At 41.5% G+C, this 26110-nt stretch overlaps 1 protein-coding gene and 2 non-coding genes across 3 annotated transcripts in view; 1 reads left to right on the forward strand and 2 right to left on the reverse strand.

The window, feature by feature from the left end:
• CLYBL (citramalyl-CoA lyase) overlaps positions 1 to 26110 on the forward strand; it is a 290759-nt gene that overhangs the window by 155050 nt on the left and 109599 nt on the right. The window contains exon 2 of the mRNA XM_032151200.1: positions 13181 to 13367. Within this exon, the coding sequence (XP_032007091.1) occupies positions 13181 to 13367 (187 nt within the window). The remainder of the gene's footprint in view (positions 1 to 13180; positions 13368 to 26110) is intronic.
• Positions 24210 to 24336, reverse strand: LOC116467691 (small nucleolar RNA SNORA25). The gene has a single exon (XR_004247897.1). It is a non-coding gene; the product is annotated as a small nucleolar RNA SNORA25 (small nucleolar RNA).
• On the reverse strand, positions 24407 to 24510 carry LOC116467710 (small nucleolar RNA U13). Its single transcript, XR_004247915.1, has one exon. It is a non-coding gene; the product is annotated as a small nucleolar RNA U13 (small nucleolar RNA).

Below are 26110 nucleotides of genomic sequence, written 5' to 3' on the forward strand. Positions count from 1 at the left end.
TTACCATTTTGTAGGTCAAAAATGGTCGAATATCAGCAATTTCATATAGTTCAGCTTAATACATTCTACTATTTTTGCTGTTTGAGACCTTTTAAATGCTTTTGTTGGCTTAAGCCAATTATAAAAGGAGATTTTTGATTATTAGTTCAATCTCCTTACTAGTCAGATTTGCTGTTTATCTAGGTTGTTCAGATTTTCTGTTTCTTCACAGTTTTGTCTTGGAATTTGTCCATTTCATCTAGGTTATTCAATTTGTTGGCATACAATTGTTCATAGTACTGTCTTATGATCTTTTATTTCCATAGAATCAGTAGTAATATCCCCACTTCCATTGCTGATTTTAGTAATTTGAGTCTTTTTTTTTCTTAGCCCACTAGCTGAAAGTTTGTCAATTTTGTTGATCTTTTCAAAAAATCCACTCTTCATTTCATTGATTTTCTCTGTTGCTTTTCTGTTCTCAACTTCATTATCACTGCTCTTATATAGCTTTTATAATTGCCTATGTATTTACCTTTACTAAGGTGTTTATTTCTTCATGTGGGTTCAAGTTACTGTCCAGCATTTTTTCATTTCATGTTTTCATATACCTTTGGGCCTTCATTTTCATTCTGCACCTAAGCATTTCTTGCAGGGCAGCTCTACTGGTGACAAACTCCTTTGGCTTTTTAAAATCTGGGAATATCTGAATTTCTCCCTCACTTTGAAGGACAGTTTTTCCATACATAGGATTCCTAGTTGACAGGTCTTTTCCTTTTAGCACTTTGAATATATTGGCCCATTGCCTTTTGGCTTCCAAAGTTTCTGATGAAAAATCTGCTGATCATCTTACTGAAGATACCTTGTATGTGATGATTTGTATCTCTTACTATTTTGAAAATTCTTTCCTTTTTTATTGATAATGGATATACATAGTTTCAGGATACATGTGATAATTTAATACAGTCATATACTTTGTAAAGATCAAAGCACCATACTCAGGATATCTGTCACTTTAAATATTTGTCTATTCTTTATGCTAGAACCATTTCAGTTCTTCTCTTCTAGCTATTTGGAAATATACAATAGATTATTGTAAACTATAGTCACCCTACTGATCTGTTTAACACTATGTCTTACTTCTTTATCAACCATATATTTATACCCATAATCAACTTCTCTTCATACCCACTTTTCCTCTACCTTTCTCAGCCTCTGGTAACCGTTAATATTTTCTATCTTTGGGGGCCGGGTGCAGTGGCTCATGCCTGTAATCCTAGCACTTTGGGAGGCTGAGGCAGGCAGATCACGAGGTCAGGAGATCAAGACCATCCTGGCTAACACAGTGAAACCCTGTCTCTACTAAAAATACAAAAAAATTTGCCAGGCGTGGTGGCAGGTGCCTGTAGTCCCAGCTACTTGGGAGGCTGAGGCAGGAGAATGGCGTGAACCAGGGAGGCGGAGCTTGCAGTGAGCCAAGATCATGCCACCGCACTCCAGCCTGGGCAACAGAGTGAGACTCTGACTCAAGAAAAAATATATATATTTTCTATCTTCACAAGATTTGTATTTTTAGCTCCCACATGAGTGACAACATGCAATATTTGTCTTTCAGTGCTTGGCTTATTTCACTTAACATAATGACCTCCAGTACCGTCCATGTTGCTGCAAACGACAGGATTTCATTCTTTTTTATGGCAAATTTTACACATTCACGTAACTTTTTTTTTTTTTTTTTTTTTTTTTTTTTTTTTTTTTTTTTTTTTTTCTGTCGCCCAGGCTGGAGTGCAGTGGCGCAATCTCGGCTCACTGCAGGCTCCGCCTCCCGGGTTCACGCCATTCTCCTGCCTCAGCCTCTCCGAGTAGCTGGGACTACAGGCACCCGCCACCACGCCCGGCTAATTTTTTTGTATTTTTAGTAGAGACAGGGTTTCACTGTGGTCTTGATCTCCTGACCTCGTGATCCACCTGCCTCAGCCTCCCAAACTGCTGGGATTACAAGCGTGAGCCACTGCGCCCGGCTTAACAGTTTCTTTATCCATTGATAGACACTTTGATTGGTTCCATATTTTGGCTATTATGAATAGGATAGCAGTGAACATCGGAGTGAACATACTCATTTTGATATATTCATTTCCTTTCTTTTGGATATATACTCAGTAGTAGAATTGCTGGATCACAGCACAGTTCTCTTTTTAGTTTCTTTGAGGAACCTCAATACTGTTCTCCATAGTGGCTATACTAATTTACATTTTCATCAACAGTGTACAAGGGTTCCCTTTTCTCCACATCCTTACCAGCACTCGTTACTGACCATCTTTTGGATCAAAGCTGTTTCAACTGGGGTGAGATGGTATCTGATTGTAGTTTTGATTTGCATTCCTCTGACGACAAGTGATGTTACCATTTTTTCACATTCTTGATGGCCATTTGTATGTCTTCATTTCAGAAATGTCTGTTCAGACCTTTTGTCTATTTTTAAATTGGATTTTTTGTTTTTTGCTCTTGAGTTGTTTGAGCTCCTTATATATTCTGGTTATTAATTTCTTGTCAGATGGGTAGTTTCTAAATATTTTCTCACATTCAGCAGATCGTGTCGTCATTTTTTTATTGTTTCCTTTGCTGTGCAGAAGTTTTTTTAGCTTGATGTAATCCCATTTGTCTTTTTTGCTTTGGTTGCCTGTGCTTTTGGAGTCTTACACAAAAATTTTTGGCCAGACCAATGTCCCGGAGTGTTTCTCCAGTGTTTTGTTTCTAGTAGTTTCAAAGTTTTTAAAACTTTGATTTGAGTCTTTGATCCATTTTTACTTGATTTTTGTGTATGGTGAGAGACAGGGGTCTAGTTTCATTCTTCTGAATGTATTTATCCAGCTTTCCCAGCACCACTGAAGAGACAATTCTTTCCTCACTGCATGTTTGTGGAGACTTTGTCAAAGATGAGTTGCTCATAAATGCATGGATTTATATTTGGTTTCTCTATTCTGTTCCACTGGTCTATGTGCCTGTGTCTGTTTTTATGCTGGTACCACGCGGATTTGGTTATAATAACTTTGTAGTAAATTTTGAAGTCAGGTAGTGTGATGCTTCCAGCTTTGTTTGTTTTGTTCAGGATTGCTTTGACTATTCAGAGTCTCTTGTGGTTCTATATAAATTTTAGAACATTTTTCCCTTTCTATGAAGAATATCATTGGTACTTTGATAGGGATTGCATTGAATTTGTAAACTGCTTTGAGTAATATTGTCATTTTAATGATATTAAAGCTGTGAACATAGATTAGAATATCTTTCCATTTTTTGTTGTGTCCTCCTCAATTTCTTTCATTGGTGTTTTATAGGTTTCCTTGTAGAGATCTTTTATTTCTTTGGTTAAATTTGGTTGCTAGGTTTTTAATATTATTTATAGCTATTATAAATAGAATTGCTTTCTTGATATCTTTTTCATATTGTTCACTGCTGGTGTATATAAATGCCGCTGATTTCTGTATGTTGATTTTGTATTCTACAACTTTACTGAATTAGTTTATCAGTTCTAACAGCTGTTTGGTGGAATCTCTGTTTTTCTAAGTATAAGATCATGTTATCTGTGAGCAAGACTAATTTGACTTCTTCCTTTCCAGTTTGGATACCCTTTATTTTTTTCTCTTACCTAATTGCTCTGGTCAGGATCTTCCAGTATTATATTAAATACAAGTGGCAAAAGTGGGCATCCCTGTCTTGTTCTAGATCTTAGAGGAAAGTCCTCAATTTCTCCCTGTTCAGGATGATGTTAGCTGTGGGTCTGTCATATATGACCCCTGTATTTTGAGGTATGTTCTTCTTATATTCGGTTTGATGAGGGTTTTGATCATAAAGCGATGCTGAATTTTATCAAATGCTTTTTTGGCACCCATTGAAATAATCATATAGTCTTTGTTCTTGGTTCTGTTAATGTGATGTATCATGTTTATTTATTTGCATATGTTGAATCATCCTCGCATCCCTGGGATGAATCTCACTTGATTACAGTGAATGATCTTTTTATTCTTTTTACTAGACAGAGTCTTGCTCTTGTTGCCCAGGCTGGAGTGCAGTGGCACGATCTCGGCTCACTGCAACCTCTGCCTCCTGGCTTCAAGCGATTCTCCTGCCTCAGCCTCCCAAGTAGCTGGGATTACAGGCACATGCCACCACGCCCAGCTAATTTTTGTATTTTCAGTAGAGAAAATACTGTAATCCCAGCACTTTAGGAGGCTTCATCATGTTGGCCAGGCTGGTCTCAAATTCCTGACCTCATGATCTACCTGCCTCAGCCTCCCAGAGTGCTGGGATTACAGGCGTGAGCCACCCCACCCGGCCGATCATGGTGAGTGATCTTTTTAATGTGTTGTTGAAGTCAGTTGGCTAGTATTTTGATGAGAATTTTTGCATCTGTGTTCATCATCTTAGTTTTCCTTTTTTTGTTATGTCCTTCTCCGGTTTTGGTATCAGGGTAATGCTGGCCTCAAAGAATTAGCTTGGGAGTATTGGAGTATTCAGTCCTCTTCAAAAAAAAGAAAAAAAATTTTTTTTGAGACAGGGTCTTGCCCTGTCACCCAGGCTAGAGTGCAGTGGTGCGGTCACAGCTCACTGCAGCCTTGATCTGCTAGTCTCAAGGGATTCTCTGCCTCAGCCACCCGAGTAGCTAGGACTACAGATATGTACCACCATGCCTGGCTAATTTTTTTTTCTTTTTTGGGGGGTAGAGACATGGTTTTGCCATGTTGCCCAGGCTGGCTCTTCAGTTTTTTTGAAGCATTTGCGTAAAATTGATATTTGTTATTTAAATGTTTGGTAGAATGCAGCAATAAAGCCATTAGGCCATCTGGGGATTTCTTTCATGGGAGACTTTATTATGGTTTCAATATCACTACTCGTTATTGGTTTATTGAGTTTTCCTATTTCTCCATGGTTCAGTCTTGGTAGATGTATATGGCTAGAATTTATCCATTTCTTCTAGGTTTTCCAGTTTGTTGGCATATTGTTGTTCATAATAGTCTCTAATGATTCTTTGTATTTCCATGGTCTCAATTGTTATGTCTCCTTTTTCATTTCTAAAGTTATTTAGTTGAGTCTTCCCTCTTTTTCTTAGTGTAACCAAGGGCTTGTCAATTTTTGTATTTTATCTTTTTTTTTTTTTTTTTTTTTTTTGAGACACCATCTTAATCTGCCACCCAGGCTAGAGTGCAGTGGAATGATCATGGGTCACTGCAACCCTGAACTCGTGGGCTGGAGCAATCCTCCTGCCTCAGCCTCCCAAGTATCTGGGTACTACAGGCATGCACCACCATACCTGGCTAATTTTTTTTTTTTTTTTAAAGATGGGGTCTCACAGGTCTCGCTATGTTGTCCAGGCTTGCCTTGAACTCCTGCCTCAGGCAATCCTGCTACCTCGACCTCCCAAAGTGCTAAAATTACAGGTGTGAGCCACCATGGCCAACCCTTGTATTTATATTTAATTTTACCAATGGGTTTTATACCTTCCAGTGTTTTTCTTTTTTTTCTTTTTGCACTTTAGTGTTTTTTTCTTTCAGATCGAATAACTCAATATTTAGTATTCCTTGTAAGACAGGTGGTGGTGGTGAATTCTCCCTGCTTTCATTTACCTGGGAAAAACATATTTGAAGGATAACTTTGCTGAATACAATATTTTTGGATGGCAGTTTTTTCAGCACTTTAAAAATGTCATTCTACTGCTTCTCCCGGCCTGTATGGTGTCCATTGAGAACTGCCAGACACATTGGAGTGCCTTTATATGTTATTTGCTGATTTTCTCTTGCAGCTTTTAGGGTTCTGTTTGTCCTTGACCTTTGAGAGTCTTCTTATTATATGTCTTGAGGTAGTCTTACTTGGGTCAAATCCATTTGGTGTTCTCTAACCTTCCTATACCTGGATATTTATATCTTTCTCAAGTTTTGGAAAGTTTGTTTTTCTCTCTTTTTTTTTTTTGAATAAGCTTTCCACCCCTTGCACTTGCCCAACTCCCTATTGAACCTCAATAATTCTTAAATTTCGTCTTTTTTTTTTTTTTCTCCCTCTCTCACCCAGGCTGGAGTGCAGTGGTGCAATCACAACTCACTGCAGCCTTGACCTCCTAGGCTCAAGCAAATCCTCCCATCTCAGCCTCCTGAGTAACTGGGACAACAGGCACGTGCCACCACACCCAGCTAATTTTTTGTATTTTTTCTAGAGACAGGGTTTTGCCATGTTGCCCAGACTGGTCTTGAACTCCTGGGCTCAAGCAATCCACCCACCTTGGCCTTCCAAAGTACGGGGATTACAGGCATGAGCCATTGCGCCCAGTTGAGTCTTTTTTTTTTTTTTTTTAAGACAGGTTCTCACCCTGTCACCTGGGCTAGAGTGCAGTGGTGTGATCACAGCTCACTGCAGTCTCCTCCCACCTCAGCCTCCTGCATGGCTGGGACTACAGGCATGCACCACGATGCCCTGCTAGTGTTTTCATTTTTTGTAGAGAGAGGGTCTCACTATGTTGCCTGGGCTAGTCTTGAACTCCTGCCTTCAAGTGATCCTCCCACTTCAGCCTCCTAAAGTGCTGGGATTACAGGCTTGAGCCAACTCATTTGGCAAATTTGGTCTTTTGAGGTAATTTTCTGTATCTTGTAGGCAATCTTTGTTGATTCTCAGTTTTTAAAGATTTTTTTTCTCCTTTACATATTTTCAAATAGCCCATCTTCAGGCTCAGTGATTCTTACCTCTGCTTGATCCATTCTTCTGTTGAAAGCCTCTAAGGAATTCTTCAGTTCCACAAACATATTTCTCAGTTCTAAGATTTCTGTTTGATTTCTTTTTATTATTTCAACCTCTTTGCTAAGTTTATTTGATAAATTTCTGAACTGCTTTTCTGTGGTATCTTAAAGATCACTGAGTTTCCTTAGAACTTCTATTCTGAATTCTTGGTTAGAGAGCTTACATATCATCCTCTCATTTAGAGTGAGTTACTGGTTCCTTGCTATGTCCCTTTGGGGAGATCATGATTCCCTGTTTGCTGTTGTTTCCTGTTGGTGTGTACATCTTTGCATTGAAGGATTATTCATTTAATCCAGTCTTCTCTGGCTGGCTTGTTTTTGTATTTTATTGGATACATTTGCTGAGAGGCTTTTTGCTGCTGGGTCACTGCCTCCTTTTCAGCTCTAGGTGGAGCCTTAAACCCAGGTTCACCTCAGCTCATAGTAAACTATCAGAACGCTGCTCTTCCTGAATGGGGGATGTCCCCCAGGGGTTTTCCTGGCAGTGTGGGAAGGCTGGCTAGGGGTCCATGCCCAGGGGATCTGTGGGACAAACCTCCTATAGTGTGGTACTGCTAAACAGCCACTCTGATCTGGCATCTCCTTTTGCTGAGTTACAGAACAGAGATTCCAGAGCTGGGAATGGTAGTCCCACCTCCCTGCTTTGCCTCTGTCTGTCCTCAGGGATATTTCTCCCTTCAGGCACTTTCAGTGCTTCCCATGGATTAAGGCAGGGAAGGCCTCCTGCCAGGGAACCCAAGATGGTAGAGAAGCTGAATGTCCACCTCAAATGCACTTTTTCCAGTGTAGAAACCGTGAGTTGGAGGAAACATTTTTCCATGCCTGGTGATTGGCATAATGTGGGGAATGTTGTTATGGATGTAGAAATCCAATCGTCTTACCATCTGCTCAGGGTTTTTTCTGGGGTCCTGGGAACTGTCTCATCTTCATATTTGAGTTATGACGTCCTTCTGGTGATAATTTCAGCACTGTGTATTTGTTTTTATTTTTCTGTTGAGGAGGGATGGGTACTAAAGCCAGCTTACTTCTATGCCACCGTTTCAGAACTGGAAGTCTTTCACTTTTGAAAGTTTGATTTTAATATGCCTAGGTGTGGATGTCTTTGAGTTCATCTTACTTGGAGTTCATTTAACTTATTGGATGTTTGTATTCAAGTCTTTCACCACATTTGGAGAGTTTTCAGCCATTATCTTTTCAAAATACTCTTGCTACTCTTTTCTCTCTCCTTATCCTTCTGGAATTCCCAGTGTGTGTGTATGTCTGCCTGATGGTGTCCCACAGTTCGTTTAGGCTCTGTTCACTTCTCTTCAGTCTTTTTTCTGATCCTCAGACTTGATAATTTCCATTGTCCTCTCTTCAAGTTTGCTAATTCTTTCTTCTGCCTGCCAAATCTGCCTTTGAATCCCTCTAGTGAATTTTTCATTTCAATTATTGTACTTTTCAGTTCTGGGGTTTGTGGTATCTTTTTAAGTTTTCTGTCTCTTTACTGATATTTCCATTTTGTTCATACATCATTATCTCGATGTTCTTCACTTCTTCCTTTAGTTCTTTGAGCATCTTTAAGACAGTTGTTTTAAAGTCTTTGCCGTCAGGTCTCTTTCAGGGACCGTTTCTGTTGACTTATTTTTCTTCCTTTGACTGGGCCATATTTTCCTCTTTCTTCATATGTCTTGTGATTTTTTTGTTGTTGAAAAGTGAATGTTTGAATCTAATAGTGTGGTATCTAGAAATCAGATTCTCCCCCTCCCCGGGCTCACTGTTTTTGTTTACTTATTTGATGGTAGTATACTGTGTGTATGCTGAGGATAATATAAGCCTGAGGTATAAATGTAAGGTCTCCTCAAGTCTTTTCTTCTTTCTTTCTTTCTGTCTGTCTGTCTGTCTTTCTTTCTTTTTTTTTAGCAGAGTCTCGCTCTGTCACCCAGGCTGGAGTAAAACGGCACGATCTCGGCTTACTGCAGCCTCCACTTCGCGAATTCAAGCAATTCTCCTGCCTCAGCCTCCCGAGTAGCTGGGATTACAGGCACCTGCTACCACGCCCCGCTGATTTTTTAATTTTTAGTAGAGACAGGGTTTCACCACGTTGTCTAGGCTGGTCTCAAACTCCTGATCTCGTGATCCACCCCCCTCAGCCTCCCAAAGTGCTGGGATTACAGGCGTGAGCCACCGCGCCCGACCTGTTTTTTTTTTTTTTTTTTAAGACAGAATCTCACTCTGTCACCCAGGCTGGAGTGCAGTGGTGCAATCTTGGCTCACTGCCACCTCCACCTCCCAGATTCAAGCAATTCTTGTGCCTCAGCCACCCAAGTAGCTGGGATTACAGGCATGCGCCGCCACACCCGGCTAATTTTTTGTATTTTTAGTAGAGACGTCGTTTCACCATATAGGCTAGGCTAGTCTCGAACTCCAACCTCAGGTGATCCCCCTGCCTCGGCCTCCCAAAGTGCTAGGATTACAGGCATGAGCTAGCACTCCCAGCTTCTCAGGTCTTTTCTGAGCCTTTCTCTGGACATCCATGGTCATTTCTATTTTCCCCTATGTATGTGTTTGTTTTTGAATGTCCTAGTCTTTAGAGTCTGGCTTCTAAAAGGGAAAAAAGCAAAAAATTAATGGGGGAGGTGCTGGCCCTTTAAATTACCTGGAAGTCACTTCAGCCCAAGGGAGAGGGGCTTGCAACATTGGAGGGAGATACAGTAACGGTGGCTTTCAGCCTCTTTGTCTGCACTTCTGTGATTAGAACCAGCAATCAATGATCAGAGCACAGATCCTTGATATTTGGAGGGTCAGGGTCTTTGTTTCTGCCCACCTTGGCTCCCTCAAGCTATGTGCAGGTTGCTCCAGGAACGTGGGCACAGCTGCCTACCATGTGACTGAGAGGTGGGGGATGGGTAGCTGCTACTCTGCTAAGAGCTGAAGTTGACCAAAATTAACTACTATTTAATATCCAAACCTTCCCCAAGAAGTTGCAAGCCTTCAATAGATTCCAGATAGTTTCAAAATAGTTACAGCAGGAAGATTTTGCTAATGCAGTTGTCTGGATGGGGAAAATTGCTGGTGCTTTCTACTCCACCATCTTCCCCCTCCCTTAGATTTTCACATGTGTGGTTACATTAAATCCTGATGAGCACAGAATTTGCCCCAAACATTTCTTGATATTTTTAGGGAAATGTATATGTTGCAAATTCTAGTCTCCGCTGTGAATGATAAGTAAAATGTGTTTGTTGCTGTTACATCATCATGTTTTTTCCCTGTTTTTAGATAAACCAGATATTTTCAATCAATGAAAAACGATGACAGATATTTCAGGCAGTCTTCAATTAGCTGGCCATAATATGTTTTATATTAAATGAAATGTTTCATAAGCCATGTACACTTTTAAAATCCATCTCTATCTCACCATACCTCACATGATACAGTGCTTATGTTGTGGCAAAATAAGACCCAGACTCAAGTTTTAGCATTCCTTAAGGTAAGGTTGGCTACAAGAAGGAATGAGGGCCCCCACACAAACTTGCAAGGCTCCAAAAGACAGTGATTTTTCTTGAGATACATTAAGTCACAAGCACACTAATCATGGTGAAATGTTAAAACCGTGCAAAGTATTTGATAGTGTTAACTACTGATGTCCAGAGTTTTCATAAAGAATATAGCTGACATATATATTTTTTAAGATCATGCTATTTATCTAGGGAGAGTAAAACATCAGTATGCTAGGGTTTTAACTTTTCTTTCTTTTTCTTTTCTTTTTTTTTTCTTTTTTTTTTTTGAGATGGAGTCTCGCTCTTGTCGCCCAGGCAGGAGTGCAGTGGCGCCATCTCAGCTCACTGCAACCTCCACCTCCCGGGTTCAAGGGATTCTCGCTACTCCGCTGCCCAAGTAGCTGGAATTACAGGCGCCTGCGACTGTGCCCGGCTGATGTTTGCATTTTTAGTAGAGACAGGGTTTCACCATATTGGCCGGGCTGGTCTCAAACTCTTTTTGTTGTTTTTTAAGACGGAGTCTCGCTCTGTCGCCCAGGCTGGAGTGCAGTGGCGCAATCTCAGCTCACGACAAGCTCCGCCTCCCGGGTTCATGCCATTCTCTTGCCTCAGCCTCCGGAGTAGCTGGGACTACAGGCGCCCGCCACCACGCCTGGCTAATTTTTTGTATTTTTAGTAGAGACGGGGTTTCACCGTGTTAGCGAGGATGTTCTGGATCTCCTGACCTCGTGATCCGCCCCTCTCGGCCTCCTAAAGTGCTGGGATTACAGGCGTGAGCCTCCGCGCCCAGCCTGGTCTCGAACTCTCTACCTCAGGTGATCCACCCTCTTCAGCCTCCCAAAGTGTTGGGATTACAGGCGTGAGCCACTGCGCCCGGCCGGGTTTTAACTTTTCTTAACTGGCAATTATTTTTTTGAGCCAGAGTCTCGCTCTGTTGCCAGGCTGGAGTGCAGTGGTGCGATCTCGGCTTACTGCAATCTCCACCTCCTGGGTTCAAGCGATTCTCCTGCCTCAGCCTCCCAAGTAGTTGAGATTACAGGTGTGCGCCCACCCAGCTAATTTTTGTATTTTTAGCAGAGATGGTGTTTCACCATGTTGGCCAGGGTAGTCTCCATCTCCTGACCTCGTGATCCACCTGCCTTGGCCTCTCAAAGTGCCGGGATTACAGGCGTGAGCCACCACGCGGGGCCCTTTTTGTTTTTTTTGAGACAAGGTATTGCTGTGTTGCCCAGGCTGGAGTGCAGCTTTGCGATCACAGCTCATTTGAGCCTCATCGACCTCCTGGGCTCAATCGATCCTCCCACCTCAGCCTCCTGAGTAGCTGTGACTACATGCATATGCACTACGCCTAGTTAATTTTTGCTTTTTGAGTTTTTTTCCTGATAGAGCTGAGATTTTGCTATGTTGCCCAGGCTGATCTCAAACTCTGGGCTCAAGTGATCTGCCTGTCTTGGCTTCCCAAAGTATTGGAATTAGAGGCGTGGGCCACCACGCCTAATTGGCAGTCTTCATGACATAGAACTTCATCTCTTATGGGCAGGGTTGGCTTCATGGACATGTAATTTGTGCTCTTAGACATACCTAGTGCTGATACAATATTCTTCTGTTGCCATTGTGAAGTTCTTAATAAATTATAAACAAAGGCCTCTGCATTTTCATTTTCACTGGGCCCCACAAATTGTATCACTGGTCCTCATTATGGGAGCTGATTTCATCTTCCTTCACCATATCGTATGAGCTAAACATGGTTTTCACGGGATAAACTATGGACCAGGCAAGGGTGGTGGTAAGCCAAAGGAGCTTCTGGTCAACACCTTTTATTTCTACCAGAGACTGTACTTGGTATGATAGGCAAGGGAAAGAAAGAGCATAGTTTAGAAGCAGGCAGGGGCTACTGACAGCTAGAGATTCTCCATTAATAACAACAGCAGCTGCTGGTACTCCTGCTACACCCACCACCATTTCAAGTAGCTAAAATATCTGCCAGGCTCTGGCTAAGTGCTTCATGTTCATTATTTCCTTTAACTTAATCTTCTCAACAACCTACAAAATGAGTATTATAGATGAAGAATCCGAAGTTACCAGTAATTAAGTTGCCTACAATTATAGAGGCATTCACTGTCCTTCCTACTCACTTAAAAAGAACCAGTCTATCTTGTCTTGTTAAAATTGGATGTGAATCACTGATTTTCGCCCTTTAAAAGATGTATTGGCAGGGCAGGGGCCATAGACTTCGTTAGGTTTTTTTTTTCTACTTTTTTACTTTTAGGTATAATTGTAGATAGTATTATTGTTTAGTATCTTTTGGATAGACGTTTTCTTTCCTTTTTTTCCATGGATGCTATCTAGACAGTATAATAATACTGGAAGTGTTTTCCAAGAAGAAATACACCCTCCTCTTTCTCTCAGAAGATGTCAGTAAACAGTCCTATCTATTTTTTAAACCTCAGCGAAAATAACATTTAGTTCATTGATTATTTCTGCTATTATTGTTTTCTTAGTTTTTATGTGTGATTGTATTCCACCATAATTTTAAAAGATTATCCAGCCAGGCATGGTGGCTCATGCCTATAATCCCAGCACTTTGGGAGGCCAAGACAGATGGATCCCTTGAGCCCAGGAGTTCAAGACCAGCCTGGGCAACATGACGAAATCCCGTCTCTACAAAAAATTAGCCAGGCATGGTGGCGCACACCTGTAGTCCCAGCTACTGGGGAGGCTGAGGTGGGAGGATCACCTGGGCCTGGAGGTGGAGGTTGCAGTGAGCCGAGATCACACCACTGCACTTCAAACTGGGTGACAGGGCAAGACCCTGTCTCAAAAAAAAAAAAAAAAAAGATTATCCATGTGTTCTATTTTAATTTTGCATTAAAATATAGTTTTTCACAAGTTTATAAATACAGAAATCTCATTCTGGACTAACCCCAATCATGTGTCTTGCAGGAAAGCGTCTCTAGCAGCTGATATCCCCAGACTTGGATATAGTTCCTCATCTAATCACAAGTACATCCCCCGGAGGGCAGTGCTTTATGTACCTGGAAATGATGAAAAGAAAATAAAGAAGATTCCATCCCTGAATGTAGATTGTGCAGTGCTCGACTGTGAGGATGGAGTGGCTGCAAACAAAAAGGTAATGGCATGATTTTAATATGAGAAAAAGAAAGGTATTGAAATTTGCTTCTCTTCTGAATAGTGACATTGCCCGCTATTTGGAAAGATTCTACCGTACTCATCTTTTGCTGATTATTGACAATTCTTTGATCTACTTTTATATAGATTCTAAATGTGTATCTCTTTCCTCTGAGAGAAAGGAAGAATCCCACCAAAATATATTTTAAAATCATGACCTTCAGTAGATGAGACTATGTGTATGTATAGATAAAAAGATAGACAATCAATTTTGGCCATGATATTTGCTGGTCTAAGTAAATGAGTGACATCAGGGGTCCCCAATCCCCAGGCCATGGACCAGTACAGGCCACAGTACAGGCCTGTTAGGAACTGGGCCAGACCCCAGGAGATGAGCAGTGGGCGAACAAGCATTATGGCCTAAGCTCTGCCTCCTGTCAGATCAGCAGTGGCATTAGATTCTCAAGGAGCACAACCCTGTTGTGAACTGCACATGTGAAGGATCTAGGTTGCACGCTCCTTGTAAGAATCTAACTAATGCCTGATGATCGGAGGTGGAACAGTTTCATCTGAAACCATTGCGCCGCCCCACTTCCCATGGAATAATTACCCTCCACAAAACAGGTCCCTGGTGCCAAAAAGGTTGGGGACCACTGAATTAGATAATTCTAAAATTGTGGTGTAAGATTTTCAGACTGATAAAATGCAACTAGGAAGTTATTTCTTCTTCTTACCACCAGGTATACTGAGTAATGGTCTTTTCTGGGATACGTGTCAAGAGAATAAAGCACAGTTTTTCATAGATAAATCTCCATTTTCTCTACTTAATTTAAGGGAAATGACACATAGAACCTTAGTGGTTGGCTGTAGCTTCTGGCTTATTTCCTCATGGCCTGACCAAAGAGATAAGCCTTAGAAAATATCCAATTTGTAGGCCAGATGAGGTGGCTCATGCCTGTAATCCCAGCACTTTAGGAGGCCAAGATAGGAGCATCGCTTGAGCTCAGGAGTTTGAGACCAGTCTGGCCAACATAGCAAAACTCCGTTTCTACCAAAAAAAAATGTAGCCAGGTGTGGCGGCATGTACCTGTAGTACAGCTACTCAGGAGGCTGAGGTGGTAGAATCACTTGAGCCCGAGAGTTTGAGGCTGCAGTGAACCATGATCGTGTCACTGCACTCCAGCTTGGGCAACAGAGTGAGACCCTGTCTCCAAAAAAGTTTTAAAAAATCAAAATAACCAATTTGTAAATAGGTACAAAAGACTCTTACTGCGTGATTGTATAGTAGTTGCTTTTTATTTTGTTTTGCTCAACTTTGTTTTTTATGTTTTTCTAATGAACATGGATTCATTTGATAATTAGTTGAGATATATAAATCATTATAACAGTAACTTACATTTGCATGGAACTTTTAAAGTTAAAAACTTGAGTTTGCTTGACCTTTATCTATTCAGGCCTTAGACAATGAGGTTGGGCTGGGAATGGGTCGTGGGGCGGGGGGATGAGGGAGCCGGCTCCCTGGATTTATGCCTACTTGAAAGTTTCTTGCCCCAGGTGACCGGAAACAATGTGGCTGTACTATTCAATTTTCTGGATTAATTGCTTTTTCTGGAGTTTCTAGCAAATATTTGCCTAATTTTAAAGAAAAAATTTAATTTCCAGTATCTTCCTAATGGTCAAACTAAGGCTTTCCAAGTATTTGGAAAAGGATTAGAATGAGCCTGTGGAATCTAAAATGTCTACTCAACATCTTTGGCATGTGCCAAGGAAAATACTACTAATCCTTCTCTCAGAGATTAAAGTAAATAGGCCTTTTTCTGAAGGCTATAATGTGATTTCAGTATGCTCCTTCCCATACCTCATGTAGTGCACTCCAAGATTAGATGCTAAATTGTAATTCCAGTTCTGTGTGACCCAGGGCAATTCACTTTACTTCTTTGCCTCAATTTCTTATCTATACTGTAGGGATGACAATATCTTCTTTTGTCAGGGACAGGGTTTATTATGAGAAAAAAGTTGATAAAGTACCTGGGAGTAGCTTGATTTCCTATAGGAAATAGATTAGATAAATCCTGTAGTAATCATGATTAGAGAGGAATTTATTTTAGCATTGTAGCACAGTGAGCCATTAGGTGCCCTGATAAACTTCTAATTATAGTTCTTCACAAATCTTGAGGCTGTCCTCCAATACCCACCTGAGAATGTTTTCTGCCACTCAGATGAGTTGGAAATATAGTCTATTTCTGCTTTACATTTCCTTATTGTTTATCTGGGTTCCGAAGCCATCCTTATCTCCATACTAGTAGCAGCTGTGCTACCACTTAGGGGAAACGTGAGGAGGAGAAGGAAAAGAACAGTTAATGATGGGCAAGCTGTGCCCACCATCTTGAAGTACATATGTCCACATAGTGTCTTTACTAGGACATTTTCATTCTCCTAATGCAGCTGGATATTGCAATGTGCTAGACACACTATTTTAGGCATACTAAGCTCAGAGTCAGCTAAAATTTCATTAAAAAAATTTTTTTTGGTTGTTCTGTTACCCAGGCTGGGGTGCAGTGGTGCCATCATAGCTCGCTGCAGCCTCCACCTCCTGGGCTCAAGCAGCCCTCCCACCTCAGCTTCCTGAGCAGCTGGGACTATAGGCACCCACCACCATACCCAGCTAATTGTTTTATTTTTTGTAGAGATAGGGTCTTGCTGTGTTGCCCAGGCTGGTCTTGAACTCTTGGGCTCATGTGATCCTCCTGCCTCGGCCTCCCAAAGGGCTGGGATTACAGGCATAAGCCATGATGTCTGGCCAAAATTCTCTTTTTCATCCATAGAAACTTCTGGAAAGCCAAACTGGTCTTTGTTTAAGATAATAATAATAATAGGCTGGGCACGGTGGCTACACTTGTAATCCCAGCACTTTGGGAGGCTGAGGTGGGCAGATCACGAGGTCAGGAGATTGAGACCATCCTGGCTAACATGGTGAAACCCCATCTCTACTAAAAATACAAAAATTAGCTGGGCGTGGTGGTGGCAGACGCTTATAGTCCTAGCTACTGGGGAGGCTGAGGCAGGAGAATGGTGTGAACCTAGGAGGCAGAGCTTGCAGTGAGCCGAGATCTTGCCACTGCACTCCAGCCTGGGCGACAGAGCGAGACTCTGTCTCAAAAAAAAACAAAAACCAAATAATAATAATAATAATCTTGGCCAGGTGCGGTGGCTCACATCAGTATTCCCAGCACTCTGGGAGGCCGAGGCAGGCGAATCACTTGAGGCCAGGAGTTCAAGACCAGTCTGGGCAACATGGCAAAACCTCATCTCTACTAAAAATACAAAAAATCAGCCAGGTGTGATGGCACATACCTGTAATCCCAGCTACTCGGGAAGCTGACGCACGAGAATTGCTTGAACCTGGGAGGCAGAGGTTGCAGTGAGCCGAGATTGCCCCACTGCCCTCCAGTCTGGGTGACAGAGCAGGACTCTGTCTCAAAAAAAAGTTTTTTTGTTTTTTTTTTCTTAAAATCTCTATCTAGGACTTAATTTTATCTCACATATTTCACATCATAGCCCTAGCCTGTCAAAGTCATTTTGGATTTTGATTCATTATCCAACATTTATATCATCTGAGAATTTGACCTGCACATCATATGAAAATTTAACAAGTTTCTGGGAAATTTTGAAGAGGTTGGGGCCAAGTGCTGCACAAGCATGCCGCTAAAAACTTCTTTTCCAGTTTATTGAACAGAGATGTATATAGTGCTGACGATATGCTGGGTGCTGTAATTTCCATGACAAGCCAATGAGGTGCTATGATTACATTCATTTTACAAGTAAGGAAATTGAGGCACAGAGATATCCAGTTCATGAATTTTTTTTTTTTTTTCCATAGATAAGAGTTTTGCTCTTGTTGCCCAGGCTGGAGTGCAGTGGTGCGATCTCGGCTCACTCACTGCAATTTCCGCCTCCTGGGTTCAAGTGATTCTCCTGCCTTAGCCTCCTGAGTAGCTGGGATTACAGGCGCGCCCCACCATGGCTGGCTAATTTTGTATTTTTAGGAGAGATGGGGTTTCACCATGTTGGCCAGACTAGTCTCCAACTCCTGACCTCAGGTGATCTGCCCACCTCCGCCTCCCAAAGTGCTGGGATTACAGGCCACCGCACCCAGCCACCACGCCCAACCCAGTTCATGAACTATACCATGAATGTGCTTATTCAGAAAACTAACTCTCCTAAAATCCAATCTTTTCATGCAGATATTATGATATTTTCATCAAATGCCTTTTCAAAATGAAGATATGTTCCCAATCTACTTGTCCAAAAATACCTTCTCCCCCAATACCTCCACCTAACCAGGAAAGTGAGGTCAGGTAAATGAGACTTGTTCTTGAGGAACCCCAAGTCAGTACCTCATTGTTACCACCTCTTTGTAAACTGTTGGAAATACAAAAATGCTATACTGAGAATTTTCTTTCTTCCTTTTCTTTTCTTTTTTTTTTTTTTTTTGAGACAGAATTTTGCTCTTGTTGCCCAGGCTAGAGTGCAATGGTGTGATCTCAGCTTAATGCAACCTCCGCCTCTCGGGTTCAAGAGATTCTCCTGTCTCAGCCTCCTGAGTAGCTGGGATTACAGGTGCATGCCACCACACCTGGCTAATTTTTGTAATTTTAGTAGAGACGGGGTTTCATCATATTAGGCTGGTCTCGAACTCCTGACCTCACGTGATCTGCCCACCTCAGCCTCCCAAAGTGCTGGGATTACAGGCGTGAGCCACTGTGCCCAGCCTGAGAATTTTCTGTTACAAGTGCTGTATTACATATATTGTTATTTACATACCTTATCTCATTTACATATGTTATCCTATTCAATCCTTATAGCAATGTTTTGAAATATGTACAAGGTCACATTGCCATTAAATAGCAGAACCAAGATTTGAAACTCCTAGAATTTTTGCCAGGAACCAGCCTCCAGCTCACTTGCTCGTATATGTCCTAATCCACCTTTTTCGTCTTTCTTGGAAAGCGAGTGCCTTGGCTTCTTTTTATCTTTTGTCAGCTTCCTGTTCTCCATTATCTCTCCAAGGTAACTGACAGGAGCTCTGTGCTCCCATCTGCAGACTCTTTCAGTGTCCTGGGACTGGGATTGTCATCCATTTAGACCTAGGAGCTTCAATTCACTGGAAAGTCCAGATAAGCCTGAAACTTCTCAAATATCTCATATTCTCTTTTCTTTCTTGAAGTCACCTCTTAATCATGTTTCTTATTTGAGTATTATTCTCTTGATGGAGGACATAGAGACCATTTTTAGTGAGTTTATTTCTCAGTAAGAAGAAATCCATATTAAAACTCTTAATTTCAGATTATCTAGTTAGAGTCTGGCTAAACTGAATCATTATTGCCTAATTCAGCTTTCTTGGCATTATTAAAACATAGTCACTTCATTTTATATCTCTTTTTTTATTAATAGACTAATTCCATATTTCATTTGATTGACTCTCTGAAGTATGGGCTTATAATGAAAACAATAGGAGTTTCCACAAAGCAGTTTATAAGTATATAATACCTTCCAGCAGGCTCTAATCCTGTCCTGCTAATCCAATTTGTGTTTAAGTAGCTCCTTCATGTCAAGGATGGCACTACCAGCTCACCTTCCCAAGCACGGATGATAAAAAGACTGCCTCCACTCCCTCTTATCTCCTCCTTTTCATTGTTAAATGCATGAGGAGGTGTGGGGCTGTCTAAGCCACTGCTTGCTGGGCCACAGTAAAAATATGCCAAGTAATGCACCGATTTCTGATGTAACTCCATGACACTGGGTGAGGCCAAGAAAGTAGGCGCCGAGGAGGAAGAGGCATGATTCCACAGCTGCCATTTCAGTTGGATGAATATTTAAATAATTCTTTAAATTTATTTACTATTTAAGTATTTAAATTTAAATACCTAATCAATACTTAAATAAATACTGAGTACCTACTCAACTAGTTGCCATGGCAGGCAGGAGGGAGACAAAAATGGTGACAGATCCCCAACCTGGAGGAGACACAAGCTGTTGTTGAGAGTGGCAAAAAGTAAATAGCTATGATCCAACAAAATAGGTCTGTGAGAACATATTCCTTTTTTAATCATTTGGTTCTGAGTGGGGTTTTTTTGTTTTTGTTTTTTTGAGGAGTCTCGCTGTTGTCACCCGGGCTGGAGTGCAATGCTATGATCTTGGCTCACTGCAACTTCCGCCTCCTGGGTTCCAGCAATTCTCCTGCCTTAGCCTCCCAAGTAGCTGGGATTACAGGTGCCTGCCACCGTGCCCAGTTAATTTTTGTATTTTTAGTAGAAAGGGGGTCACACGTTGGCCAGGCTGGTGTCGAACTCCTGACCTCAGGTGATCCTGCCTCGGCCTTCCAAAGTGCAGGGATTACAGGCACGAGCCACCATGCATGGCCAGTTCTGAGTGTTTTTTAATTGCCATTTGGTCTCTTGCTCGAAATATAATATACAAAAGAGTGCTTCCCAAAGTCTGTGATGAAGAACCAGTTTAGTTATCCAATCCATTGTGGACTGATACTTGTGTAAAATACAATACAAGTGAATTGCTATAAAAATTAAATGCTGGTTGGGTGACAGCAATGTCAGGTGCTACAGAAGTTTCTGAACTGTTACTCTCCAAGGTTGCACTTAATCATAGTGGCATGGTAAAATTTCAAGGACCAAGACTGGGCCACAAACCATACCTTGAGTAGCAAGGACTTAAATTTCCAAGTGTATGAGAGTTTTTTGTTTTTTGTTTTTTTCAATTTATCTTTTTGTTGCTGAGCTCTAGCATACTGGCATGGTCGGTGGTTAGAGAAATGTGATGTGAGTGGTGATGATTCTTTGAAATTTGTCATTCTGCTTCATGACTGAATACATTAGCCATTTTTTGTAACTGTTCCATGTGCTGAAGAAGAAAGTATATTTTCTATTTACTAGATGCAGAGTTCTATATATTTTCTATTAGACCAAGCTTGTTAATTATGTTATTCAAATATACAGATCTTTACTGACTTTTATCTGCTTGATGTGTCAATAATTGAGAGAGTCTAGTTGAAATCTATTCTCCAATAGAAAATTTGCCAATGTCTTTAGGTATATACACATTTAGAATTACTACATATTCCTGGCATATTGATTCATCTGTTTCTATGTACTGACCATCTTTATCCCTTATAATGCATTTTGCTTGAATGTTTCTGTGGTCGGATCGTAATACAGCAACATCAGCTTTCCTTAGGCTGGCATTTGCTCAGTGTATCATTTTCATCCTTTTGCTTTCAAAGTGTCCATATCTTTGTATTTTAATTATGTCTCCTATTTTTAAAAAATTTCTATATCCATGTTGACAATTTCTCTCTTTTTTTTGAGACAGAGTCTCACTCTGTCGCCCAGGCTGGAGTGCAGTGGTGCAATCTCGGCTCACTGCAAGCTGTGCCTCCCGGGTTCACGCTATTCTCCTGCCTCAGCCTCCTGAGTAGCTAAGACTACACAGGCGCCTGCCACCACACCCGGCTAATTTTTTTGTATGTTTATAGCAGATACGGGGTTTCACCATGTTAGCCAGGGTGGTCCCGATCTCCTGACCTCATGATCTGCCCGTCTCGGCCTCCCAAAGTGCTGGGATTACAGGCATGAGCCACCACGCCCAGCCAACAATTTCTATTTTAACTAGAATGTTAATCCATTTTTTTTTTTTTGAGACGTAGTCTCACTGTGTTGCACAGGCTGTAGGGCATTGGTGTGATCTTGGCTCACTGCAACCTCCGCCTCCCAGGTTTAAGCCATTCTCCTGCCTCAGCCTTCCAAGTAGCTGGGAATACAGGTGCCTGCCACCACACCTGGCTCATTTTTGTATTATTAGTAGAGATGGGGTTTCACCATGTTGGCCAGTCTGGTCTCGAACTCCTGACCTCAGGCGATCCACCTGCCTCGGCCTCCCAAAGTGCTGGGATTATAGGCGTGAGCCACTGCACCTGGCTAATCCATTGACTTTTAATGTAATTACTGACGAGTTTCAATTTAATTACATCATTATATTTCCTAATGTTTTCCCACCTGTTTCATGTTTCTTTTTTCATCTTTCTTTCCTTTTAAAAAATATATATATATTTTTAAATTTTTTATTTTTTATTTATTTTTATTTATTTATTTATTTTTTTGAGATGGAGTCTCGCTCTGTCGCCCAGGCTGGAGTGCAGTGGTGCAATCTTGGCTCACTGCAAGCTCCGCCTCCCCAGTTCACGCCATTCTCCTGCCTTAGCCTCCTGAGTAGCTGGGACTACCGGTGCCCGTCACCACGCCCAGCTAATTTTTTTGTATTTTTAGTAGAGATGGGATTTCACCATGTTAGCCAGGATGGTCTCAATCTCCTGACCTCATGATCCACCCACCTCGGCCTCCCAAAGTGCTGGGATTACAGGTGTGAGCCACCGTGCCCAGCCAAATTTTTTATTTTTTGAGACTGAGTTTTGCTCTTGTTGCTTGTTGCCCAGACTAGAGTGCAGTAGTGTGATCTGGGCTCACTGTAACCTCTGCCCCCGGGTTCAAGCAGTTCTCTTGCCTCAGCCTCCTGGGTAGCTGGGATTACAGGTGCCTGCCACCACGTCCGGCTAATTTTTTTGTATTTTTAGTAGAGATGGGGTTTTCATCATGTTGGCCAGGCTGGTCTCAAACTCCTGACCTCAGGTGATCCACCTGCCTTGGCCTCCCAAAGTTCAGGGATTACAGGCATGATCTACCGTTCCTGGCCAGTTTGTTTGTTTTCTTAGTCTATTCTTTCCTCTCTTGGTTTATAAGTTAGGACTGTGTTTGTAATTTTTATTGGTTACTCTTGAAATTTTACTAAGCACACTTAACAATGCCTAAAATTAATCCATATCTTTCTTCTGGACAGCTCAAGAATCTTGGAAAACTTTAAATCCAGTTATTTCTCTTGCACTGTATGTATTATTTTTGCTCAATATTTTAGTTATCTCTCTTTAATCCTCTACATTTTATATTATTCCTATCCACAGTATTTCTTTATATTATCTTATATATTTTCCCACTTTTTTTTTTTGCTTATCATTCCTTTTTGTATCACAGATTTTCTTCCTGGGGTCAGTTTTCTTTCTCTTGAGGTGCATCTTTCAGAATTTCCCTATAGTGAAAGTTGGTTGATCATAAAGTTTACATTTTTGTTTTTCTGAAAATGTCTTTATGGCCTGGGTGTGGTGGCTCACACCTGTAATCCCAGTACTTTGGGAGGCCAAAGCAGGCAGATCACCTGAGGTCAGGAGTTTGAGATCAGCCTGGCCAATATGGTGAAACCTTATCTCTACTGAAAATACAAACATTAGCTGGGCATGGTGGTGTGCACCTGTAGTCCCACCCTTAGGAGGCTAAGGCAGGAGAATTGCTTGAACCTCAGAGGCGGAGGTTGCTGCAAGCCAAGATCATACCATTGCACTCCAGCCTGTGTGACAGAGCGAGGCTCTGTCTTGATGGGAAAAAAAGTTTATAATAAAAAAAATTTCAAAGGATGGGTACCTTGTTTTGGAACAGTTGACCGTGTTCTCTAGAGTGCCATCCTACTGTAAAAATGGATACATTTCAACAAAAGTCCTTTTTTTTTCCCTTTGGTATACTGAAGTTTTACTAAAATGTGACTATTTATTACTCTTTTTCTCTCACCCTTCCTCCCTTACATTTTTACTTCCTTTTTGCTTGGTGTAAGTTGTGTTTCCTATATTTGTAGATTCATGTCTTTTATCTGTTTTGTAAAATTACCATTAGTACTTCACATATGGCCTCTGTTTCTGCTTTCTATTCTTTCTTTCAGAGATGCTGAGTACACGTAGTTGGAAACTTCATTCTATCCTCCTTCTCTCTTAATATCTTCTCATATTTTCTCCTTGTTTCCGTATGTTACATTCTCAGTTCTTCATGTTTAATTTCCAGTTTTCCAATTCTCTCTTCAATTGTGTCTAATCCATTCAACCCATCCTCTGAGGTTTTTTGTTTTTTGGTTTTTTTTGGTTTTTTTGAGGCGAAGTCTTCCTCTGTGGCCCAGGCTGGAGTGCAGTGGCATGATCTCAGCTCACTGCAACCTCTGCCTCCTGGGTTCAAGCAATTCTCCTTTCTAAGCCCCCCAAGTAGCTGGGATTATAAGCATGCACCACCACGCCCAGCCAATTTTTGTATTTTTAGTAGAGATGGGGTTTCACCATGTTGGCCAGGCTGGTCTATCCTGAGCTCAGGTGATCCACTTGCCTCGGCCTCCCAAAGTACTGGAATTTCCGATGTGAGCCACCATGCCTGGGCCATCCTCTGAGTTTTTTATTTTAATTATTATATTTGTCATATCTGGAAGTTCTATTTGGTTCTTCTACATATCTGCTTGGTATATTATGAATCTGATAAATTCAGTACTTTGGGATGTAATATTTTATTTTTTTGAGATGGAGTCTCGCTCTGTCACCCAGGCCGGAGTGCAGTGGCACGATCTCGGCTCACTGCAAGCTCTGCCTCCTGGGTTCACGCCGTTCTCCTGCCTCAGCCTCCAGAGTAGATGGGACTACAGGTGCCCACCACCACTCTTGGCTAATTTTTTGTATTTTTAGTAGAGATGGGGTTTCACCTTGTTAGCCAGGATGGTCTCAATCTCCTGACCTCGTCATCTGCCCACCTTGGCCTCCCAAAGTGCTGGGATTACAGGCGTGAGCCACTGTGCCTGGCCGTAAATCATTTTTTTTCTAAAGAAGAGAAACTTTGGTTAAACTTTGGGATACTTATTTACTTTCCCACATCAACAATCATGGATTATTATGTCATGATTATGAGTGGTAAAGTCTTATATGCCTCAAGAAAACATAATATTATTGAGTGCTTTGGCATTCTATAGAGAACTTCAATCTTTGGTTATAGCATTAAGAGCTCTTGGTTTCATAGCCTCATGAGCCCTCTTTGAAATAACCTATCTAAATCATTTTTTGTTGTTTCTGCTGACTCTTACTTATGGCATGAACTCATATGTATATTTTATTCACATCAGATCGGTAATGTGCCAACGTTGCAACAAGATTTGAAGGAGGTACATCTCACACAATAGCATGAGAAGTCAATCATCATGCTTATGAACCACAAAAGGATCATGAACCCATATTCACTGGAATTAATTCAGTCGATTCTTAGATCTCAAGAGCTTAGAGTGAGAAGGCTTTCCTCCAAAGAGAATTTGTGTTTGCTCCTACTGAGAGTCAAAGATACTACTAATGTGGGAGTCTCAATTTACTCTCTCTAACCTTGCAGCAGTCTCAAGGGTTAGTATTCTGATACTAGGTCTGATATAGGTATTTGATTCCCCATGTCCTTATTTTTCTTTCACAAATCAGAATTCAACCTATTGCTTTTCGTTATTCCTCTGCTTCTGGAAAACTCTCTTACTTTTTTTTTTTTGAGATGGACTCTCACTTTGTTGCTCAGTCTAGAGTGCAGTGGCTCAATCTTGGCTCACTGCAACCTCCACCTCCCAGGTTCAAGCAATTCTCATGCCTCAGCCTCCCGAGTAGCTGGGATTACAGGTGCCCACCACCAGGCCCAGCTAATTTTTGTATTTTTAGTACAGACAGGTTTCACCATGTTGGCCAGGCTGGTCTCAAACTCCTGACCTCAGGTGGTCTGCCCGCCTCAGCCTCCCAAAGTGCTGGGATTATAGGCGTAGGCCACCGTGCCCAGCTGAAAATTCTCTTACATTCTACTGAGCGCAAAATTGCATTAAAAAGTACTTTTGTTGAAATGTGTCTATTTTTACAGTAGGATAGCACTTCAGAGAACATGATCAACCATTCCAAAACAAGGTACCCATCCTTTGACACTTTTTTTTTATTTTCCGAGACAGAGTCTTACTCTGTCGCCCAGGCTGGGAGTGCAATGGTGCGATCTCCACTCACTGCAACCTCTGCCTCTGTGGTTCAAGTGATTCTTCTGCTTCAGCCTCCTGAGTAGCTGGGACTGCAGGTGTGCACCACCACACCTGGCTGATTTTTGTATATTTAGTAGAGATGAGGTTTCACCATGTTGGCTAGGCTGATCTCAAACTCCTGACCTCAAGTGATCCACCCATGTTGGCCTCCCAAAGAGCTGAGATTACAGACGTGAGCCACCCCGCCTGGCATTTTTTTTTTTTGAAAGATAGGGTCTTGCTCTGTCACCCAGGCTGGAATGCAGTTGTTCAGTCATTGCTCACTGCAGCCTCAACCTCCCAGGCTTAAACAATCCTCCCACTTCAGCCTCTTGAGTAACTGGGATCACAGGTGTGCGCCACTGTGCCTGGCTAATTTTTTTATTTTTATTTTGTAGAGATGGGGTCTCTCTGTGTTGCCCAGGCTTGATTATAAACTTTAAAACAATTAGTCTAAAATTCATTCATACACATTATTTAAAAAGCCAAATAATTATAAAGCAACCCCCAACCATTATTCAGTTTCCCCCTCTCCAGAGACAATCCCTTTTACTTGTTCTAGCTTATTCGTATGCCAGTTTCTTCAATATTTCTAAATAATACTTTTTTTTTTTTTTTTTTTAGACAGAGTCTCGCTCTGTCGCCCAGGCTGGAGTGCAGTGGCGCAATCTCAGCTCACTGCAAGCTCCACCTCCCGGGTTCACGCCTGGCTAATTTTTTTTTATTTTTAGTAGAGATGGGGTTTCACCGTGGTCTCGATCTCCTAACCTCGTGATCCACCCGCCTCAG

The sequence above is a fragment of the Hylobates moloch genome, unplaced genomic scaffold (assembly GCF_009828535.3).
Source record: "Hylobates moloch isolate HMO894 unplaced genomic scaffold, HMol_V3 SCAFFOLD_4, whole genome shotgun sequence".
Taxonomy (NCBI): domain Eukaryota; kingdom Metazoa; phylum Chordata; class Mammalia; order Primates; family Hylobatidae; genus Hylobates; species Hylobates moloch.